General features: G+C 42.1%; 1 protein-coding gene across 1 annotated transcript in view; it reads right to left on the minus strand.

Moving 5' to 3' along the window:
* The window catches only part of TBC1D15 (TBC1 domain family member 15), a 113035-nt gene extending 88736 nt beyond the window's left edge, over positions 1 to 24299 (minus strand). Inside the window, exons 1-4 of the mRNA XM_089674099.1 lie at positions 24157 to 24299; positions 6513 to 6611; positions 4374 to 4448; positions 907 to 1039 (exon numbers count right to left, since the gene is read on the minus strand). Of these exons, the coding sequence (XP_089530225.1) occupies positions 907 to 1039; positions 4374 to 4448; positions 6513 to 6611; positions 24157 to 24180 (331 nt within the window). The 5' untranslated portion in view covers positions 24181 to 24299. The remainder of the gene's footprint in view (positions 1 to 906; positions 1040 to 4373; positions 4449 to 6512; positions 6612 to 24156) is intronic.
* Positions 24300 to 25006: the final 707 nt, after the last annotated feature.

The following is a 25006-nucleotide window of genomic DNA, read 5'->3' on the forward strand; positions in this document are numbered from 1 at the left end:
CTAAATCAACCCCTTTATGTTCCACTACAAAAGTTACTCAGGCGGGCATAATTATCCAACAATTGTTCTAGTTCTCTTCAATCCTTGGGTGTTTTGTTTGTGGATTTGTTTCAACTTTGGAGGGATTTCCCCTCAATCTCTCTCTGGTACAGGGAAATAGGAAATAGAGGAATTTCCCATAAACAAACAGCAATAAAAACCTGACAAAGATTTGAACCCCACTTTATCTAAAACTATAAAAGTATTTGTACCTGGTTTTTAATCATTTCATTTACACAGATCTTGTGTGAGGAAGCAGAATATCGCCTTAACCTGTTGCCACCCACATATCGCATATGTGCGGTGACAAAGAAGGTGGGCTTTATCGCCTACACGCCGCACATATGTGTCCATGGGCAGCAGGGATTTCTGTGCTGGAAGCATGCTCACTGCATGCCCCAGCACAGTGACTGAGCTGTTGAAGACAGCTCTCTTGTTTTCTTTTGGATATCTCTTGGATCTATGCTGTACAACATGTACTGTTATTGTACCATTCTACTCTACTTTTTTGGATGCCTAGTATTTCTGTACTCTACCATTGTATGTTTTTCTCTTTTCTGTGATTTTTCTTCTTCTTAAATTGAAATAAAGAGAAAGTTAAAAAAAAAAGACAGCTCTCGGTCTGTACTAATCATCAAGTGCTGGCAGCACAATGTGACCACTGTGAAAGCCAATCACAATAGTCACATATTCGAGCAGACCTTCCTGCCCCTGGGCATAATAGCCCAGTTAAAGGGACCCCAGGGCTAGGCAGGAAGAGGTTAATATTTAAAAAACATTCTAAGTAACAGTAGTTTGTGCTTATAAACAATACACAGGCTAATCATAGTATTCCTTCATGTCAATCAAAACAAATGTAATACAAACCCCCTTTTGGAAGGTTCTTCTTGAAGGAAACTGTGTTGACCATATCCCACTCTGCTTCATAGCTGTTCTGATGTTCAGTGCAGACAGGCCGCTCTTTTGGACTTTGATTCCACTCTACAACTGAACTAGAATCCTAAAAAATAAAAGATTATTCATAAAAGATATTCATAAAAAAGCTTCTCATGAGAATGCTCACTCTCACTTTCCATTAAAGCTGAAGTTTAATTAAAAATGTTTTGGGTAGACAGCACCAGGAACATAACTTCATTTTATTAGTTGTATCCCACATCCTCTGCTGGAAGCTGGTAATGCCAGATTCTTCTTTCAGTGATGCAAAGCATTCTGTGATTGGAGGAGAGGCAGGCAAAAAGCGTTGTAATCTGCGACAATAATATTAGGGGAGAGAGAGCAGCGTGATACTTCTCTGTTAGAGCTGAGGCAGGTAACACATGCAGTCTTGAAATTCACCACTGTGAATCACTAAAAGGAAATTTTTTACAGTAACCAGCAGGACATAGGATACATGTCATTAGAGTTAAGCTATGTTGTAACATTTTAACTAAGCTTCAGCCTTAAGGTTATAATAAAATAAAAGCATCTCACTCTAATATTACATTAAAGTTATATATAAAAAAAAAAAAAAAAAAAATGAACAAAGCACTATTGTAAAGTTATCAGAACAAGATTTGACTCCAATATCTAAAGTGTAAGAGCGAAAAAAAAAAAAATTGCAGTACATCAATGAAATAAAGGGGTTGATACCCCCTGATGAAGCCACGTGACCAGTGGCGTAACGTGTAGGGGTGGGGCTGCAACGTCACTCGGAGATAGCCGGATTGTTACACAGACGGCGGGTACATGACTCAATGGTTGGCGGAGGATTCGCTATATACTGGATTGCCTCATATCGTTTTTACTATATGTGAGTGTACTACTTGGAAGGAATAAAGCAGTGTTTTAAAAGGATAAAACACTATGTTTGGCATTTTTTTCCTGCATGTGGAGAAACGCATGGAGAGGAGAGTATAGGGGCTTGTATCACCGTGAGGAGTGATTAACCCCAGAGGGGAAAATCAGCACTAAAGGATATCCCTGTTCCACAATCTAAAGAGGAGAAATCTTAATCAAGCAGGTTCCAAAGGAGGTGAACCAAAAGCGCATATAGCCTAATTGCAGGCAGATAAGGAGGTGAGCTTACATCTGCACTAATTGGAGGATTCACAAATACAGTCACGGATTCACAATCAGTCACGGATTCAAGATTTATTATAACACAGAGTCACTTTATATATTGTTTTGATTAATGGGACTTTGCTTTTGCACTAAATTAATCAATTCATTTTACATGAGTATTTAATCACGGCATTTTTTAAATTTTTATTTTTTCACTAAATTATGATTCACAATTAATTATAATTTATTATTTAATCACGGACATGGATTAATAATATGTTTTATATATTAAGTTATTATTATATATGAATTTATGAAAATTATGAATTTATGTTTATACAACTTTTTTATATTTGATCACTAAGTAATATATGATTATTTATTTTGAGATTGCAAGTATCTAAAGAGATATTAATAAGGAGCGCAACACAAGAAGGTGAAATAATTTATGTACACAGTGGTAGTTATGTGTTGGGTGTTTGCGATCCAGTAATATCAAGGACATATTCTGTCCTGATTTGTGCTTTAAGGTGGATATTTAGTAGATACTACTTGGCTCGCAAGATACATATAGACATACATTTACACTTACACACCTTTTGTGTTTTTTTTTTTTTAAATAACAAGCATGTTATACTTATCTGCTCTGTGCCCTGGTTTTGCACAGAGCGGCCCTGATCCTCCTCTTCTAGGGTCCCCCGCCATTGCTCCTGACTCCTCCTGCCTTCCAAGTACCCCCCATATCAAGCCACTTCCTGGGAAGGGGTATTGCGCATGCTCAATTCAGAGTCACACTGTGTGCATCTATTGACATACACAGTGCAGCTCGACCCTGGCCCCCTGTTCCCTTGTCATTGGATTTGATTGACAGCAACAGGAGCCAATGGCTCCTGCTGCTGTCACTGAGTCCAGTAAGCAGGGAGAGAGAACGCAGTGCCGCAGCTCTCGGGTACAGCATTGGATCGAGATCAGGCTCAGGTAAGTATTGGGGGGGGGGGGGGGCTGTACCTAAAGGGTTATTTTACCTTAATGCAGAGAATGAATTAAGGTAAAAAAAAAACCTTAGGTCTTAACAACCACTCTAACTCACTTTATACATCTTTGCTAAATATAAAACAGGTCATTTAGCTAACCAAGGGGGATTCAGGGTTAGGCCCATGGTTGAGCTGCATTTATTACCATCCACCAACCACCCCCCTTCCTCTTTAGCTGGAAAGGCAGCAGCCAGGGGTGTACACATGGCACAGCCACAGCAGGAATTATACTCCCTGTCGCGTTCAGCAGCCGCCCACCAAAGGCAACCCATTGAAGTGAATGAGGGCATGCTGCAACCGCCACGTAACTGCACACATTGCACATGACTGCTGCGCGGTAGCCCGACATTTAAAGGGTTTAAACAGGCAGTGAGAAGATGATACAATGTCTCCTCACCACCTGTTAATGATCTCTGAAGAGCGATCTGAATGCGGACTGCTCTTCACAGAACACCGCTAGAGTAAATAAAGCCTTGCAAAGCATTTATTAGGTTTTGAAAGTTTCAGAAAGACATACATAAAGTTATAATAACACTTTAATAGTAGAGGGATAATGGGGTATAGAGCAACAAGATAAGGAACATATAAAGAAGAGGGGGGCAGATAGATCCAAAATCAGAAAGTGTGTGTGCAAGGGTAAGTATATGCATACAAACTGAGAGGACAGCTGGCAACTGTGGTTTAAGTCATACAATCTGCAATTTACAAGTTGTGCCGAAGGTCATAGTGTTAGGGGTAATCAATATGTTGCAGGACTGTTTGACAATTGTCCTAGTTTCTAACAACGGTTGAAAGAAAAATGGCATAAAAACGGAGAACATATGAATCTAGCTAGAAAAGGGAAAAGAAAGGAGAAGTGGAAGAGAAAAGAACAAAGGAATGAGGGGAAAAGGAAGATAGAGAAAAGGGAATAAAGAAGGGGTAAGAGCATAAGAGAATAGAGAGAAAACATTAAAGGGTAGAAAAGGAAGAAGGAGTAAAGAGGAAACAGGGAGACCCGTGCCACCCAACCAAACCCAAAGCAACATTGGTTTCATTGGAGACAGTTTTAGAGTGAGAGAAGAGAACGTTCCAAATTCATATGGCAATTATACTCTAGTCAAAGGGACCAGGCTTTGAGAAATTCGGGGGGGTATCATTAACAATAGCATTGAGTTTCTCATGTACGGTACTATAGTGCCCATCATTCTCTGTTTCACCTCCTCAAAGTTGAAAAGCTTTACTATTTTTTAGATGGATGGATACTCATAAGTAAAATACCTTTACAGCACACAGAATGTTTGATGAATCCAAAGTTTCTTCAAGAGGTCTCCAATCTACTATAACGTCAACATCCTATAAAACAAAATATTATTAAAAACAAAAACACAAATTTCAATGCAGCAGTTAAACATAAATATGAAGCTTTACTCAGCATATTGTACTATTGCCATACAGTATTGGACATCTGGCCCTACGTGAGAGACAACAATAAGTACAAAGGGATACATGGACATGTTCCACACAGGTGAACAACTGAGATTCCCTAAACATCATATTACAGGTAAGAAAGAGATTTTAAAGTAAAACTGGCCAGACGATGTACATTGAAATTTTTACATATCTGTAATAAGCACTAAATATTCTTTAAAACAAGCCCTGAACTCGATTGCTGCAGACACTCTGGAGTAATTAATTCTTAAGGTTTGCAGCAGAAGCTTCCTAGTTCCACTTCCTCCCTGCAGACCAGCTCCCTCCTGCTAGCAGTGATTTAGCAATTTGCTGATCTTCTAATCTGTAAAGAAAACACTAAGCAGGTGCACAGGAAGAGAGGAGAGAGACAACTGAACTTTGAGGATGAATTGATCCATGGTGGTTGTAACTACAGATATTATTGAGGGTTCATTTCAAAGCGTATATACTGCTTTTAGGAATATGCAAATATTTCAGTGTCCATAATCCGACCACAGTTCCACTTTAACTACATCCATGCCTGAACAAGAAACAAAAGCTCTAGAGATGTTGCGGAGGTTGAGGAGGCATGATTTTGACAGGGATTGGATGTGGGCCTGACAGAATAGTTCAGAATCCAGGGTTACACCTAGCACCTTGGCATGCAGGGATGGGTTGATAGTGATGCTATTGATCCTGACGGAAAAATTAGGGGAAGAGGCACGTGGGAGAGGAGATATTATGAGCTCAGTTTTGGATAGATTGAGTTTTAGGAAGTGAAGTGACATCCAGTCTGATATATCTGTTAGTAAATGGATGATGTGTGTGGAAACTGATGGGGTGAGCTGAGGAGTAGAGAGATAGATTTGTGTGTCACCAGCATAGAAATGGTATTAGAAACCATATCAGCTGACCTAAGGAAGGAGTGTAGATCGAGAATAAATAAGTGAGCTCCAAGGACAGAACCTTGGTGGACCCCGACAACAAGAGGGGTAGGAGAGGAGGAAGTAGAGTTGTAAGTGACACTGAAGGTGTGGTGAGATAGCCAAGATTCAAACCAACGGAGAGTATAGTCACAGAGACCAAGTAAATAGAGTTTTTTGAGGAGGGGGGGTGGTCAACTGTGTCAAAGGCAGCAGAGAGGTCCAAGAGCAAGAATATGGAATAGTGACCATTGTTTTTAGCAGACAGTAATTTGTTTGTGAGTTTTAGGAGAGCAGTTTCTGTGGAGTGTTGTGGGCGAAATCCAGATTGAAGGGGATCGAGAAGGTTATTTTCAATAAGGTGGCAGCTCAGCCGGTTGCAGACTAGACGTTCAAGGAGTTTGGAGGCAAAAGGGAGTAAAAAGATGGGTCTTAGGTTGCCAAGATTGGTGGGGTCCAAGTGAGGCTTTTTTAAGTATGGGGGTAACTAGAGCATGTTTTAAAGAGTTGGGGAAGATGCCAGTAGAAAGGGAGAGATTGAAGATATGAGTTAAAGAATGAAGGATAGAGCCAGAGGGTGACCGTAGTATTTGTGAGGGAACAGGGTCCAGGGGGCAGGTGGTTAGGTGGGCTTTAGAAAACAGTTTACCAACCTCCTCTATAGTAGCTGGGTTAAACAAGGGAAGTATAGATTGTGCAGGTATACAAGGAGTGTAGGATGAGGGAGATATCTGTACAGTGGAGATCTCATCACGAATTGTACTTTTCACTACTGATACACAACTAATCGTTATTTATGCATTGCACATGCTAAATCATGTTTTTATTGCACTATGGCTAATGCAATTGTTTAAATTGCAGAAATGAGGATTACTTTATTGCTCAACAACTTCCTACTGTCTAGTTTATATGACACAATGTGGACTGCAATCTCCTGCGGTCAGGGAACTCAATATCCTCTCTCTTTTGTGCCATATTTTTGTCTCATAAGTGCTCTGCAACTGTCATTCATAATAACAAATGAAAAAAAAAAAGGCAACTCTACCTTTTCTATAACATGTAATATTCCCGGAATTAAACTGTCTTGATCTTCCATTTTTCCACAGGAGGAATGTATAAACACTCCTTCCTGGTCATACACAATCTGTTACATGAAAGAGAAAATGTTTTAAGTTAAATAAGCAGTCATTCAAAAAAAAACAACAACAAAGGATTAGATTTTTGTGAAATACGTTGCTAACAACTGCTGATACATAATAAAAAGAGGGGGGGGGGGTTTTTTTAGAACATTGGGTAATCCACTACTGTAAATATAGATAAGGTGAGAAACATAAACAGACTAACATACAGAAAAAGTAAATCAGATTACAATGCTACAACATAACTACTATATCCTATATCGGAGCTGTTGAATTGCTAAATACAACCCCTGGTAAAAATTATGGAATCACCACTCTTGGAAAATATGCATTCAATTGGTTAATTGCATAGAAAAAAAACTAATCACAGACATGCCTCAAAACTACTTTCATTTAACATTCCAATCTTCTGTTTAAGAAACACTTAAAAAAAAATAAAAAAGAAAGAAAACTGCATTCAATTGAAACTGATTTTGCAGACCAAGCAGAGGAAAAAAATCTGAAAACGCTCAATTCTGAGGAAAACATTATGGAATCATGAAAAAAACACAACAGTACACCACTAGTACTTTGTTTCACCACCGCTTGAATTCTCTGAGGCATGGATTTACCTATCGACAAACAGTATTCTTCATTAATCTGGCTCCAACTTTCTCTTATTGCAGTTGCCAGATCTGCTGTGCAGGTTGGAGCTTTGTCATGGACCATTTTCTTTCATTTCCACCATAGATTTTCAATTGGATTGAGATCCAAACTATTTGCAGGCCATGCCATTGACATTATGGGGTTTATTTACTAAAGCTGGAGAGTCCAAAATCAGACTCCCTTCTGCATAGAAATCAGCTTCCAGGTTTCATTGCCAATGCTTCATTGAACAAGCTGAGGTTAGAAGCTGATTGGTTTCTATGCAGAAGGGAGTCTGATTTTGGACTCTCCAGCTTTAGTAAATAAACCCCTATATGTCGCTTTCTTGAAGGAAAATTTTCACGGCTTTTGCCCTATGGCAAGATGCATTATCATCCTGAAAAATGATGTCATCATCACCAAACATCCTTTTAATTAATGGAATAAGAAAAGTTTCCAAAAACTCAATATAAACTTGTGCATTTATTGAAGATTTATTTACTCTCATCTCCCCCGTACCTTTACCTGACATGCAACCCCATAACATCAATGATTGTGGAAATTTGCATGTTTTATTCAGGCAGTCATCTTCATAGATTTCATTGGAACGGCACCAAACAAAGACATCATCACCCTGCCCAATGAAGATTCGTGATTTATCACTGAATATCACTTTCATCAAGTCATCCACAGTCCATGATTGCTTTTCTTTAGCCCAGTGTAACCTTGTTTTTTTTTCTGTTTAGGTGTTAATTATGGTTTTCATTTGGCTTTCTGTATGTAAATCCCATTTTCTTTAGGCGATGTCTTACAGTTCTGTCACAGACATTGACTCCAGTGTTTCTGCCCATTTGTTCCTCATTTGTTTAGAACTGTTGGGCTTTACTACGCCACTTGAACCTGTGCGCACTGACTGCTTCTTGCCAAGCAGCATCTAATCTTTACGCTACCACAAAAAGTCATATTCTACATTTCCATTTTGAACAGGCTGAGATAAGTAACAGCTGTATGCTCAAAGAACATATGCCTCGAATGTAAAGATTCTTGATGTTGAGTGTCAGCACATGCGCAAAAGCATGCAAAAAAACTCTATGTGAAAAAGGGACTTAGACAGTTGTCATAGGAACAAGAATCCTCATTCGAAGACTTCCCAAGATTTCCAATCCTGTGTGTACCTTCTGAAGAAGATTGTGATCAGGCAAATAAGTTTATTTTATTACAGAGAGGCACATTCTAAAGGAAACTTTTGAGCAGAAAAAAAACATGCATACGTGAATATGTGTGTAAACATGTTTTGGCCAGCAGAATGCATTTGTGCATACTGTAACATCAGAGACATTTTTTTCTGCCAAATTCTGACAAAAAAATACTGCTCATTTTCATAAGCCCATACACATGAAGCCAAAGAGGGGAATTTACTAAAACTGGAGCAGACAGAATCTGAAGCTGCTGTGCTTGTCAACCAATCAGCTTCTATCTTTAATTTTTAAAACTTAATTGAACAAGCTGAGGATGGAACCAGATTAGTTACTATGTACAGCACAGCAAGAGTGATGCAAAGTCCATGGCCTGCACTGGACGAGAAGATGCTGAGAAACAATCCACTGCTGAAGCATAGGGGAGCACCATCTGCAGGGGTAGTGGAGGATCAGGCAAGTAAATGGCCTTTCCTGTCCACTAGATCAGTGTTTCTCAACCTTTTTTCAGTCAAGGCACCCCTTAAAATCCTGCACACTCTCAGGGCACCCCATTCTAAAATGTAAAAAACTAAAATATTAGTTTTCCATAATGCAACAATATCCACACACGTAAGACACCCAACATTAGAGGTGATCTAGTCTTATAAAGCAAATACACCTCCCTTGTTCACTGGTAGTGACTAGTATTTCAATGTTTCTCTTCTCCCTCAGTTTCTCTCCCTCACTCAGCTAATGGAACCCTAGTGTGGACAGAGAAGGGCAGAAGAGGAACAAACAAGGATGCTGTGCAGGCGCCCGACGTCCTCCTTATCTGATGACATTGTTGGTTGTTAGGATGCCGGTGGTTAGAAGGTTGTAATGGTGCACAATGAAAACCTGTTTCTTCATGTAACTAAAGGGCAGGCTTGATCCATCTGCTGGCTTGTATACAATTTTTGGGCAATTTTTAGGCATTTTGCCAAGGCATCCCTGAAGACACAGCTGGGTGCCTGGGCACCCTGGTTGAAAAAGGCTGCTCTAGACTATGAATCAACCATTGCTGGGTGGCGCATCCCCACTGCAAGAGAGGAATTTTTAGTATTCCAGAATTCAGCTTTAAATCATACGTTAAATTTGAAGTTCAGGTATAGATATTTTTGCATAGTTACATTGGTCCAGCTTGCACAATGTAAGTATGTGCTATACCTGTATCATACGCCCCTAGTACACGGATTATTATTAATATACAGGATTTATATAGCGCCAACTTTGCTCAGTGCTGTACAATATAACAGGAGACAATACAGTTCAATACAAGAGGGAAAGGAGGGCCCTGCTCCTTGGAGCTTACAATCTAGGAGATCCACTAGCTTCCAGGTCCTATGCTGAGTGGCTGCCCTGTTGCACTGTGAACACAGGAGTTTGCATATTCATAAACCAAATGCAATATCTCCTGCGCTCCGGGACCCAGGCCGGTGGTGAGTAGATGGAATAAAACTCCAAAAAGGAAGGGACCACCGGAATAGACAAGGTCGTGCAGCTCCACACCAAGGCTGGGGAAGCCCAAACAAAACTGTGAAGGAGAACAACAAAAGAGAAGCGCACCAACCTTGCGCATTACCTCAGTAACCAAAATTTATTAAATAAAAGAATGGTACTCACAAACAGCGAATAAAAACAAGCATGTAAGTCCTCAAAGGGACTTTAGAGGCAAGATGCCAATGTGAATCCCATCATGGAGGAAGCCATTCAGCACAGCTGACGCGTTTCGAAGGACATGCCTTCTTCCTCAGAGCTCTGAGGAAGAAGGCATGTCCTTCGAAACGCGTCAACTGTACTGAGTGGCTTCCTCCATGATGGGATTCGCATTGGCATCTTGCCTCTAAAGTCCCTTTGAGGACTTACATGCTTGTTTTTATTCGCTGTTTGTGAGTACCATTCTTTTATTTAATAAATTTTGGTTACTGAGGTAATGCGCAAGGTTGGTGCGCTTCTCTTTTGTTGTTCTCCTTCACAGTTTGCATATTCATAAACAGGGGCGGACTGACAACTCATGGGGTCCCCGGGCAATAGGGAATTATGGGGCGCATGTGTCCTTGCCCAAACTCAAAAAAGCCTATGAAAAAGGTACCAGGGGCATCTCATGGGGCCCCCTACTGGCCCCAGGCCCTCGGGCAGTGCCCGAGTTTCCAAATGGTCAGTCTGCCCCTGTTCATAAAGCATTTTCTCAAAGAATGCAAAGGGTTCTTTGACTGGATGATGTGGAGAGCTGAGGTGGTAACATCACAATCTCCACTTTGTTCAATTAAAGAACACTTTGAATTCTTTAAAGTAGAACTATAGGCAAAACCTTTTTTTTTCCATTTTGGATAGCGTAAGGGAGGGTTATAACGCGTCAGTTTATTTTTTGCCATCTGTATCCCATTGGGGAGATTTACCTTCACTTCTTGTCACATAGCCAAACAGAAAGTGAAGGAAATCCCTGCAAATTAAGAGAATTCCCTGGGGACCCCCCAGGACACCAGAACTAGTGTCACCATTGGAAGATTTCCCCTCTATTGCTTTTCTGGGAACAACCCAAAAATGTGGGATTTTCTTTCACTTTGGATGATAATGGTAACCAGTTGCAAACTCGGAATGTGTTAGACAGTGTAACACATCCAGTCTTTCGGCCCTGCTTCCAGGACCTCCCCTGTCAGCAATTCAGCTCTGATTAATCAAAGCAGGAATTGCCTTGTAGAGAAAGTTCTGACAGCTGGAGCTGTCAAAGAAAAGCAGTTTGCCAATGTTTATCAACAACATTGCTCAAAAGAAACAATGTTTCATTTTGTTTATTCATCTACAGGTCAAAGGGATAAACTTCTATCTGCAGAGGGTCTGCTTTTTTTTTTTTAATTAAATGTCCCTTTGTTTAACCCCCTAGTTTATTCTTATTAGCCCTAATTAACTCTTTATTCTCCTCCATTCAATTATTATTTTCCTGCTGATTTTTTTTTAATTTCTATTTTATTATTTAAACTTGTTTTGGTCATTATATTTGTACATTGTTAACATATTTTTAAAATTTCACATAAAAAAAAACCTATTTCATTTGTGAGTAACTTTGCAATGCTTTATACCAGAATCATAATTTTAGTGTCATTTTAAAACAGGACAAATTACAGAAAAATAATCTGCACATTTTATGCACAGTAAACTAACACGGCTCAAAAAAAGAAAAAGTGGGTTTTGTTATGTTTAATTGTTTAAGGATTGCGAAAAAAAAACATTTTTGCAAGACAATCACAAAAAAAGCCTGGTTTGTCCTTAAAAAAAAAAACAATATATGTATTACATTTTTGCACCTACGCGTTTTCTGTTGCATTTTGCAGAAACGCACTGCAGCCCATTTAACATGGGACAGGTTCACATCTCTGCATTTTCACCCAATGTGTTTTTTTGAAAGGGTCAGGACTTTTTTTAAATGCAAAACTTTGCATTTTTAGATTAATAGATTTCAATGGAGACTCTGCAGAAATGCATGTAGTGTGTTTTTCATGCATTTGAATCTGCCCAGCAACAAGTTGGAAAAAAATGCATCAAAATCGCATGTGCAAAAATGTAAAGCACACCGCAAAAAACACTGCAGAAATGGATTAATCACAAACTGCATAGGTGTGAACCTAGCCTTAAGTAATGACAAAGTTATCTCTTAAATAAATAAGTCCATAGCAAAAATGTAAAAATTGCTCCATAGGGGATGAGTGTGAATCTCCCTAATAGAGTGTGAATCTCCCTAATACGGACACAGACAGCAAGAAACAGTGACAGGTGTCCTAATCCCTCTGCACTCTATCCAAAAAGTAGAAAAAAGTTTTGCCTTTAGTTGTACTTTAAAAAAAAACGCAGTGTTCCCTGAATGGCACCTGTGAGAGCGAGTGACCTCCTGTGTTCACTTTACAGCAGGGCAGTCACTTGGCACTGGGTCTGGAGGTTAGTGGTCACTATAGAAGAAATGCCAGACAAAGATTTCCAGTTATCACAAGGACTGGCCAGGTATGGAACAGGCACACTTACATTGGTCCAAGCTAGATCAATGTTATTATGTCCAACCCTAAGCTTTAGGGCCAGTTCACACTACAAAAATGCACTCCAGGTCCGTTTTTGCTTACAGTTCACACCACACTCCGTTCCTGTGCAGTTTTGATGCAGTTTGCTATGTTCCAGTATGGTTCTGTGCAGAAAAAAATGCAGCATGTTCTACATTTTTTCTGCACCAGAAACTGACTGCACCAATGTGAACCAGTGCAATTGGAATACATGGAAAACACTGTGCATGCATTTTTGATGCAGAAAAAAAGCGCACTGAACTACATCTAATGTGAACTAGCTCTTAAAGTTTCATATTCCTGATATGTGCCTGTTGTACCATGTACTTATTAAAAAGTATCCTGTTTTATTAATATTGCTTCCCTTGTACGAATCTCCTGGTGTTACTGCCAGTCCCTCTGCTTTCCTATTACAAACTAGCAATAAAGGAGAAATTCTGGTGCACAGAGGTGAGATTATTCCAATGTGATACAATATGAATTATAAACAATATGAATAATGTCAGATGCCCACAAGGCAAATGACATGTGTATATGTAACTTTTATATGCATAATTCTGTGCTAGAGACAGGCACAGGTTGAATGTAAATCAACACTGTTAAAAGAATAAATCATCATACTGGGCCGCTTGGCTCACCAGCAGAAGTTGGCTTCCTATTTGTTTTTGTCGGCCTCTAGAACAATTGCTCAGGCCTGGAAGAGCCTGTTTGTCCCCATTCAGGGGGTGCGGGATCGTATGACCGCTATGATGCTCAGTGAACAGATACCGAGTATCTGTAACGACTCCCAATGGAAATTCTTGAAAATATGGGAGCCGTGGTTGCAATATACCTTTCCCACGCTCCTCCCGGCTAGCCTGGGGATGTGATGTTGTTCGACCTTGGGATTCTTGGATCCCTGCTCTTGGTTTGGCTATCCTTTTTTCTTTTGTACTTCTCCTTCCTTTCCCCCCTTTTTTTTCTCTGTTTGCTTTGGTGTGGCAGTGGATAGCTGCATTTAGTCTGAGTTATTATCAGTGTTATAGTTCTGTTTTGTTATTTAAGTGCCATTGATGGCCACTGCCTGGGCGTATCTTTTGCCCTGTTGGTGTTAGAGCACTGATTTCTCTAATTTCTAGTTCCTCTATGTGCAATTGATAGCCCCTGCATGGGAGTGATTTGTTGCTCCTGTGTTAATTGTTATAAATTAATAAAAACTATTGAAATACAAAAGAATAAATCATAAAATGCCCATAGACATAACCAAATCTTAAAAAGTCTCTGGGACTATGGGTGTCAGATAACAGCAGCCATCCTATAGAGTAAAGCCAACTCTACATGCAAAAACAAAAGAGAGAATAGGAGGCGCCAGCTAAGTGAAGTAATTAGATGCTGTATTTAATAATTAAAAACACTCAGAAGAAGCAAGAAATGACAAGCTCATCTGTGTAGGGGCATGAGGCCACTCCTCTCCGTCCTGCAGGTACTGCCGGTCAAACACCTAGGGTGCCATAGATGTAAGCTGAAGCAGTGTGGAGCCGTGTGTGCTGGTTGAGAGATTTAAGGTTTCACTCATTGCATGTACAATTGGGCCTGTAGAAGGAGCGAGAGGCTCCGAGCGCGTAGCCTGTGTTCTTTGCTAGTGTTCTTTGTGTCCTCTGTGTTCTACATCCGGCCCTCCGCCTCTTCCTGTGACATTACTTCCGCAGGTACATTCCACGCTGGTCAGTGCAGACTCATCCTGGTCCAGACGGCATTGGACTGGCTCTGCTGTATCCCCATGACATCCGGGTGGTCTCTCAACCAGCATACACGGCTCCACACTGCTCCAGCTTACATCCATGGCACCCTAGGTGTTTAATCGGCGGTACCTGCAGGACGGAGAGGAGTGGCCTCATGCCCCTACACAGATGAGCTTCTCATTTTTTTGCCTCTTGTGAGTGTTTTTAATTCTAGATTATTAAATACAGCATCTAATTACTTCACTTAGCTGGCGCCCCCTGTTCTTCTCTTTTATCTTATTACAAACTAACCTCACTATGCATGAGACAGATCCTTCCCAACGTAGTGGGTTTTCTTCTTTGCATTCTACTTAGGATCCCAGGCTACCTCTAATCCAGTGGTCAGACTTATGCTGAAAACTTCCCTGCACAGCTACTCACAGGGAAAATAAGTGTGCTGCTTTTTCTCTGGCTCCTGCTGACACTCCCCCATGCAGTCACCACCCCCACCTCTCCAAGCCTGTTATGCAACTGAGAACAGGAGATATGTGATCACTTATTAAAAACCGCTTCCCATCCAACCTATAGCAGATATACTGCTACAAGGTGGCACGGGTGCGCCGCACCATCATTCGTGGCCGCGAGTCCCGGCCAGTGATTACTTGCCAGAGCTCATGGATTGCTGAGCATCTCCAATGGGGGGTGTTGTACTGTTAGTAAACAAAACAGTTCTCATCCCTGTCAGCTCATGCACAGCACAGCCATGCAAAGCAGTGTGCTTACAGTGAAGCATAGACACAGCCCCATAGTAAAATACACCCAGCACACAGTTACCCCTTTTATCACCACAGATGTTAATCCCTTCCTGCCCAGTGCCATTAGTACAGTGTCAATGCTTAATAATAGCACTGATCACTGTATTGGTGTCACTGGGGATGTCAGTGGCACCAAGTCAGTTCCCCCCCCAGTGTCAGAATGCCGTAGTCCCGCTATAAGTCGCTACTCGATACTATTACTAGTAAAAATAAAAAACCCAGTATATACAGTGGGGCAAAAAAGTATTTAGTCAGCCACCAATTGTGCAAGTTTTCCCACTTAAAAAGATGAGAGAGGCCTGTAATTGGCATCATAGGTAGACCTCAACTATGAGAGACAAAATGAGAAAAAAAATGCAGACAATCACGTTGGCTGATTTGGAAATAATTTATTTGCAAATTATGGTGGAAAATAAGTATTTGGTCACCTACAAACAAGCAAGATTTCTGGCTCTCACAGACCTGTACCTTCTTCTTTAAGAGGCTCCTCTGTCCTGCACTCATTACCTGTATCAAAGGCACCTGTTTGAACTTGTTATCAGTATAAAAGACACCTGTCCACAACCTCAAACAGTCACACTCCAAACTCCACTATGGTGAAGACCAAAGAGCTGTCGAAGGACACCAGAACAAAATTGTAGACCTGCACCAGGCTGGGAAGACTGAATCTGCAATAGGCAAGCAGCTTGGTGTGAACAAATCAACTGTGGGAGCAATAATTAGAAAATGGAAGACATACAAGACCACTGATAATCTCCCTCGATCTGGGGCTCCACGCAAGATCTCACCCCGTGGGGTCAAAATGATCACAAGAACGGTGAGCAAAAATCCCAAGACCACACGGGGGGACCTAGTGAATGACCTGCAGAGAGCTGGGACCAACGTAACAAAGGCTACCATCAATAACACACTACGCCACCAGGGACTCAGATCCTGCAGTGCCAGTCGTGTCCCCCTGCTTAAGCCAGTACATGTCCGGGCCCATCTGAAGTTTGCTAGAGAGCATTTGGATGATCCAGAAGAGGATTGGGAGAATGTCATATGGTCAGATGAAACCAAAATAGAACTGTTTGGTAGAAACACAACTCGTTGTGTTTGGAGGAGAGAGAATGCTGAGTTGCATCCAGAACACCATACCTACTGTGAAGCATGGGGGTGGCAACATCATGCTTTGGGGCTGTTTCTCCGCAAAGGGACCAGGACGACTGATCCATGTACAGGACAGAATGAATGGGGCCATGTATTGTGAGATTTTGAGTGCAAACCTCCTTCCATCAGCAAGGGCATTGAAGATGAAACGTGGCTGGGTCTTCCAACATTACAATGATCCCAAAGATACCGCCCGGGCAACAAAGGAGTGGCTTCGTAAGAAGCATTTCAAGGTCCTGGAGTGGCCTAGCCAGTCTCCAGATCTCAACCCCATAGAAATCCTTTGGAGGGAGTTGAAAGTCCGTGTTGCCCAGCGACAGCCCCAAAACATCCCTGCTCTAGAGGAGATCTGCATGGTGGAATGGGCCAACATACCAGCAACAGTGTGTGCCAACCTTGTGAAGACTTACAGGAAACGTTTGACCTCTATCATTGCCAACAAAGGATATATAACAAAGTATTGAGATGAACTTTTGATATTGACCAAATACTTATTTTCCACCATAATTTGCAAATACATTATTTCCAAATCAGCCAATGTGATTGTCTGGATTTTTTTTCTCATTTTGTCTCTCATAGTTGAGGTCTACCTATGATGCCAATTACAGGCCTCTCTCATCTTTTTAAGTGGGAGAACTTGCACAATTGGTGGCTGACTAAATACTTTTTTGCCCCACTGTATACCGCTATTTGTAGATGCTATAACTTTCATGTAAACCAATTAATTTACACGTATTTGGATTTTTTTTAGCAAAGACATGTAGCAGAATACATTTTGGCCTAAATTTATGACGAAATTTGATTTTTAAAATTTTTTTTTCACTGGACATGTTTAATGGCCTGACCAGGCCATTTTTTGTGTTATGGATCTGCGTTACTTTAACTAAAAATTGCACAGTCATGCAACGCTGCACCCAAATTAAATTTACATTCTTTTTTTCCCACCAATTGAGCTTTCTTTCTGTGGTATTTGATTGCCTGGTTTTTTTTGTTTTTTTTGCGCTATGAGAAAAAAAAAAAAAAGAACCATCAATTTTGAGAAAAAAAACTATATTTTTGAATTTTTGCATTAAATATGTCCAGTAAAAAATTTTAAAAATCAAATATGTCAGAAATTTAGGCCAAAATGTATTCTGCTACATGTCTTTGCTAAAAAAAAAAAAAATTCCAATACATGTAAATTAATTGGTTTATGTGAAAGTTATAGCGTTTACAAATGGTGGTATAGATACTGGAATTTTTTTTATATCTACTAGTAATGGCGGCGATCAGCGACTTATAGAGGGACTGTGGTGGATATGCTGTGCACATCCATCCAGAGCAGTGTACCCAAGCTGACAGGGAGGAGAACTGTTAGTAAACAAAACAGTGCTAATTCCTGTTGGAGATGCTCGGTAATCATCGGGCACGGCGGTTAATCACTGGCTGGGACCCAGTGATTGACGGCCGTGGCCACGAATGGTGCGGCCCTACCCAGAAATGCAAAATACATGATTTTGTGCACCCCTGCCGCCCTGTAGCAGTATTTCTGATATAGGGCGGTTGGGAAGTGGTTAATACCAAAAAGTCAAAAATATTTTGCTTACATTTCTATTTTGAACTGAATTGACTGTTCACATGTAGGTCCCTTTCACACGAAGGGTCCGATCAGATCTGCCTGTCAGTTTTTCATGAAAACCTGGGCAGATGGTCCATTTTCCTTATGGGCTGGCTAGAGTAAGCAGACTTGTGTCTGTTTACACCCACCTACCTCCAATCTGATCCGGCCCAATAAAAAAAAAAGAAGGGGATCCATCCTCCTCTGTTTAGGCAGATCAGATCAGAAAGTAAACAGACAATGGAGTCCATTTACTCCCAGCCACCCATAGTGCAGAATGGACATGGATGTGTCCTCCACCTACTCTGCGCTGATCAACAAGGGATCAGCAGTCAGATCCCCTGCGGATCTAAACAAAGTCAGCCCCATCTGAAAGGGGTCCTACCTTAAAGTGGTTGTAAACCTCAGACATAAAATATGAACAAAGAATATTCCTCCAGAGCGTGTACTTGTCTTATCGAGAGCACTAACTGTCATTTCTGTCTGCCTCATTCCTCTGCTATCAGCATGAGTCACTTCTGACAAGTTTTCCTGACACCAAGAGAAAAAAGGTGACAAGAGAGGGAGCTCCTGCTGATTGACAGCCTCAGCTCTGTTCCTGCATGCTGTGTGTAGGTGTTGTGTGCCTTCCTTCCAATCAGCTATCAGAGCTCTCCTCACTGAGCTCGGTACAGTGTAACTTCAGCTCTGTGCACCTTTTTTCTAAACACTCAAACTTTATAAATTCTGGGCTTTGAATGGATGTAGAGAAGAGAAGACTGCAGATAAACATAAACTAATATAGGAATATTTGTTTAATCTCTTTAACACCTGAAGCCAGTCACTTCACCGGGTTTATGGAAGGATTTACAACCACTTTAAGGCACAAACTAGAAAGCTCTATATTGTGGAATACTCACTAGACTTATGTAGCTGGACAGCCGATCTTTCCCGGCTCACCTGCCTGCCCTCTTCACCAGTTTACTGTGTAAACAGCCGGCTGTGCTGAGACAGGGGGGAGGTGAGCTGCAGGTTGTCTGTGTAACTCCCCGCTTGCCCCCCTCCTCCTGTCAGCAGTGTGGAGTTTAACCACAAGAGCGGACTGTGTGCGTTGACTCTTCTTCCCCCTCCATCCTACCAACAGCAATAGACCAATCATCAGGGAAGATAGGAGGAGGGTGGGACATGTAGTCCCCAGAGATAGGCTGCCCATTGGAAATAATGGAGGATGAGCTACAGAAAACGTTTTCTCCTCAGTTGCGTGCTACCCAGGCAAAGTGTGCAAGAGGACCATGCTGGGATTTGCCGTCTGAGGGAAAGAGAGCCTACTGTCACGGTCGCCCCATCGCCACCCTCAACATGCGACAATCGCACAACCGCGACCAACAATAATACGTCATGCCCGCGGCGTCAGACCCCAGACCTTCTCACCAAACTCGCGACCAAAGGACCGGACGATCTAAAACCGCGATGCGACGCACGTAACAATGCCAAACTCAGCTGCACCCTGCACAACGACTGTCCAGCTAATGGAACACAATCGACGCACCGGCAGCCTGAATGCGCTTGTTACTGTGTCGGGTTAATCACGCAACTAACCCTTCACTGCCACCACCCCTTTTTGTACAGAGAAAGGGGAAACTCTCTTTATCCAATATACACTGTAATGGTTGAAAGTCTCCTGTCCAATACGGTCACCGCAGGCCGATTGGGCAGAGGATTAAACAAACACAGTAGCGTCTCTTCAAAAGGCAGGAATTCATAAATTGCAAGTAAGCGCTTGGAAACAGTTTAACACTTTCAGAAAGAAAGATTTATTACTAAAAGAGTCAAACAGGCGCAATAAAATATTTACAAAGAAAATGTAACTAGATATATATTTATATATAGAAAAATAGGAAACAGCCAGCACAGCAAAGAGATAACAGGAAGAAGTTAAAAGGTTAAGTTACTTGCCATGTTCAGCCTTAAGGTAAGCAGATCCAAGTTGCAGAGCGAAAAGGGTCTTTGATCTCCTGCTGTTACGATGTTAAAATTAGGAGATCTCTTTAGCTTAACTTTTTTAGGCTTGCCAGCCTGTCTTTTAAAGTCCCCCTGCAGGGGGGGGGGGTGTGGCTCTGAATACTGGCCAATACCCTGTTTTGGGCGGGATCCTCGGATGGGCTCTGCATTAAAACTGACAGCTTCATAATCCATGATATGAAACATAGGTGACAGCTGACCTGAGGAATGTTCATTTACTTTCTGTCACCTGGCTGGTAGGGTTTATGAGGTTCCAACTTCTTTCAAGTCCAGGAAAGGAACTTTCTTATCTTGGTTAGGAGGTGTGAGTTTACACGGGCCTTAGATGGAGAGGCTCTGCCTCTATGGGGGGACTTTGTAGTTCTGGGCCCCCTGCTTCTCCAGCCTGCCAGTGACTTTTTTAACACACACACACATCTGTCACTGTGCCACTCAGGAAGGGAGGGGGAAGGAGAAGGATTGAGGCATACTTCTAATAAAAAAGGGGAACTCCGCGTCCAACTCTGATGAGCAAGTTTGCTACACCTATGCAATCGAACATCCACTACCGTGTGTGCGACTACCATAGAGTACAGAGAATGACCAGTGAACGGAAGGACGAAGCTAATGTCAGGGTATGGACCTGTTGTGCTGCCTACCAGAGTCACCATGGCCAACCCAGAGTGAACAAACACCTGATTAGAGGGATCACTGCTGCTGTGTCGCCAAGTCTGGCGAGGAGGCCTTGTGGCCGCTACTTGTTACCACCGCTAGAGACTGAGCCGTTAGGAATTGCCTACCATCTACCCTATAGCTCTAAGACCTCTTGCACACTGGACATTTTTGCAACTGCTCTTTTTGGCTTTTGGTGGTTTTTCCTACAACCAGTAAACTGCCCAGCATGTTATCCTACTTGTCCATGCACACATAGGCTTTAATCAGCATTTTTGGCAGGGGCATTTTTTGGCTGGAAAAAAACCCAGAACCAGTGGGTTTCTAGAGGAGTTTTTTTTTTAGCTGTAAAAATGCTCTAACGCTGAAAAACACGGCAAACCGGCATTTTTGGCCTTTTTTTAGCAAAATTTAAAAAAAGAAAAGGTCAAAAAACCCAAACGCAGAAAAATGTGGCAAAACGCTAATAAACTCATGTTTTTAACTTGACTTTACACAGCTGACACTACCAGCCTTAATAAAATGCCCAGTGTGCATGCAGCCTAATACTGCCTGCAGGCATTACTTACTGCCCAAGTGCACCAACGGTTACCGGACCTCAACGCTTAGCCGGCTGAAGAGTTAGGACTAAAGACTGCTTCTAACAGCTGCTGCCCTGAGGCCTTGTCCCTTTGCTTAGTTACAGAGGTACCTCTTAAAAGACTCTGTACCCCAGTCAATCCCTCTAATCCAGTGTAGCATTATCGTCATCTACATTGCATTCAACTTTCATTAATATTGTTTATCGCTGATCTGCTAACTTGCCTTTTGATTCTAGATAGGGGTATAAAATCTACTTTTTGACAAATTGGCATAGTTATTTCTTTGTCTAGCAGACTGTGTCATAATCTATCAGCTATGTGCTCATTCATGTTCAAATTGCCATTTATTCCAATCCGTATCAATAGATTAGGAGTATTTACCACTAAATGGGCATTTTCCTATTTATTGGTAGTAACCCACAGCCAGGTTAACCGTTTCCCGTCCACCCTATAGCAGAAGTACTGCTGCAGGGCAGCACGGGTGCACAAAATCACATATATATATATATATATATATATATATATATATATATATGTGATTTCGCATTTCCGGGTAGGGGGTGTGCACAAGGCGCGTGCTACTCGCGCTGCCATTCGCAGCCACGGCTGTCTGTCCCTTGTCGGCTCCAGCACACTGCTTTGCATGGCTGTGCACAGCACAGCCATGCAAAGCAGTGTGCTTACAGTTAAGCACACAAACACAGACCCATAGTAAAAAACACCCAGCACACAGTTAACCCTTTGATCGCCCCTCATGTTAACCCCTTCCTGCCCAGTGCCATTAGTACAGTGTCACTGTATTGGTGTCAATGGGGATGTCAGTGGCACCAAGTCAGTTCTGCCCAGTGTCAGTGAAGCGCACACATACACAGCTCCAAGTAAAGCAGCACACAGTTAACCCTTTGATCACCCAACATGTTAACCCCTTCCTGCCCAGTGCCATTAGCACTGATCACTGTATTGGTGTCACTGGGAATGTCAGTGACACCAAGTCAGTTCCCCCCAGTGTCAGAATGCCTGCCGCAGTCCCACTATAAATCTCTGATCGCCGCCATTACTAGTAAAAATGTTTTTAAAAATCCCAGTATATATGCCGCCATTTGTAAACGCTATAACTTTCACGTAAACCAATTAATTTACACATATTGGGATTTTTTTTCGCAAAGACATGATTATTATACAGGATTTATATAGCGCCAACAGTTTGCTCAGCACTTTACAAGATAACGGGAGACAATACAGCAACAATACAGTTCAATACAAGAGGGTTAGGAGGGCCCTGCTCCTCGGAGCTTACAATCTGGACATGTAGCAGAACACATTTTGGCATAAATTTATGACGAAATTTGATTTTTTACGTTTTTTTACTGGACATATTTAACAGCAAAAAGTCAAAAATATTGTTTTTTTTTCAAAATTGTCAGCTTTTTTTTTTTCATACTGCAAAAAATAAAAACTGAACAGGTGATCAAGCACTTCCAAAAGAAAGCTCTATTTGTGGCGAAAAAAGGAAGTAAATTTCATTTGGGTGTAGTGTTGCATGACCGCGCAATTGTCAGTTAAATTAAGGCAGCGCCGTAACTTAAAAAATGGCCTGGTCAGGAAGGGGGGTAAATCCTCTGGAGAGCAAGCAGCTAAAGGTACTTTACATTTGTGTATGTATCCGTGCTTGCAGTGATTTTTAGTCAAGGTGTGTCAGAGAGACCCAGGTTGTTCTTGGAGTCGAGGCGCAGAACAGAAAACCCAAAACTACCAAGCTCCTGCGGCGGGTGGCGCTCACACACGGAGCTAGTGGGGTGGAAAAACCAGTAAGTTGAGCTGTGGTTTTACTGCCCCCCAACATGAACGTGCAGCCTGTCAGGGCTGTACTTATGCTGTGCAGACATTAACCTCTTGCCGACTGCAGATAGCCTAATGATGGCTGCACTGCGGCCGGCCAGTTCTGGGTGGATGTCATATGACGTCCTCCCAGAACGAGCTCTCCTGCACGCCCCCTAGGGCATGCACCCGGTGATCTCCGTGATTGTTGTGTCCTATGGACACAGCTGATCACGTAATATGGTAAAAGGCCAATTACAGCAGCCTTTTACCACGTGATCAGCCATGTCCAATGACACACTGATCACCGGGAAATGCAATTGCCGGTTATCAGCTGCACATTCCTCACGCTGTTGTCATAGTGTGAGGAAAGTACTGCCGAGAATCTGCAGTTGTCAGAGGAGGGATCGGCACCGATCATCACGGAACTGATGATCAGTGCCCTGATGATCGGTGCCCAGCAGTGCCACCCACCTGTGCCTATCAGTGCAGTCCTGCAGTGCCATCCATAAGTGCTGCCCAGCAGCACCACCCATCAGTGCCCGTCAATGCCAGCTATCAGTGCTGCCCATCAGTGCCACCTATCACTGCAGCCTCAACAACGCACATCAGTGAAGGAGAAAAATGACCTGTTTGCAAAATTTTACAATAGAAACAAAGAAAAACTTTTTTTTTTTTCAAATTTCTTTCTCTATTTTTGTTTATAGCGCAAAACATAAAACACCCAGTGGCGATTAATACCACCAAAAAAATCTCTATTTGTGAGAAAAAAATTATAAAAATGTAATTTGAGTACAATGTTGCATGACTGCGCAATTGTCATTCAAATTGTGCGACAGTGCTAAAAGCTGAAAATTGGCCTGGTAAGGAAGGGGGTATAAGTGCTTGGTAGGCAAGTAGTTAAACAGTCTATTGTGTCCAGCACGTGTGGTCAGTGAAGCAGCATGTGCAGGGTTAATTCAGGCAGTGTCACCGCCTGTCAAATACCCTCTGAAGAGGAATCCAATGTGCATTGCTCTTCATGAAGGAGCCCTTGCAGTGTCAGTCTATGTTTCAGAAATCTGATACCCTCACTCATACAGAAGTGAGACCTATACACGGGACTGGGATATACTGTCATCATGTAAACAAACAGGGGAGGCCACTAGGGGCCTATTCCTGGAGCAGGGAGGGGGCTGTGACTGACAGGTGACAGTAGAGACAGGTTGGCAGCCAGGAACTGTACTACACCATACACTAGAACACAGTGCGGTGCCTGTACACAGAATGTCACACCGTGCACTACCGAGCCCGCGCTTCACTCAGCTTCCGGGCTCACCGGGAAAACAAAACTTCCTTTTTCCGTTACCTTTCCTGTGACATGCGCCTCCATCTTGCCTACGAGTGTTTATGATGACGTCGCACACTTCACGTGCCCCAGCACAACATAGGCAAAGCCCGTTACGGGATCTTGCGCTCCAAGCCTCGCTCCCGGATCAGTATTCTGCGTTCCAAGCCTCCTTCCTGGATAGGTACCTTGCGTTCCAAGCCTCGCTCCCCGATCAGTACCTTGTGTTCCAAACTTCTACCATATCCGTGTCCCAGCGTTTTAAGCCTCCCAGGTCTCTGTCACATGCTGCAAGCCTTGCTACCAGATAGATGTCACCTGATGCTGTCATGAGTTACGAACCTCACTGTCAGATCAACAGCCTGCTCTTATTTTCAGAACCTGTACATGATCACATGGGGGTTATTTATAGAAAAGTAAATCCTATGCATTGTGAAATATCAAATGCTTCATAACCACTTGCCCTCCGGAAGAACTTACCCCATTAGGCCATTTTTTGCTATACGGTACTGTGCTATTTTAGTTGACAATTGTGCAGTCATGCAACACTGTATGCAAATGGAATTTATATCATATTTTCCATATAACTAGAGCTTTCTTTTTGTGGTATTTCATCACCACTGGATTTTTTTTAAAATATATATAAAAACGAAAAAGGCCAAAGTTTTGAAAGAAAAAACTGAAAATTTCCTATCAAATACCGTAATTTTCCTTTCCTGATGGACTCCATGGAAGCATACATGTGTGTTAGCACCACCCTCTCCTCTCCTATAGGACCCCACTCTCATAAATCCTTTGCTCCTGTTATGTACCACCCAGCAGTATCTCTAGTGAACCACAGAACAGGATTCCCCAGGGCACGGAGTCTAAG

This window comes from Staurois parvus, unplaced genomic scaffold, assembly GCF_062004578.1.
Source record: "Staurois parvus isolate SC_StPar_1 unplaced genomic scaffold, SC_StPar_1.0 ptg000147l, whole genome shotgun sequence".
Taxonomy (NCBI): domain Eukaryota; kingdom Metazoa; phylum Chordata; class Amphibia; order Anura; family Ranidae; genus Staurois; species Staurois parvus.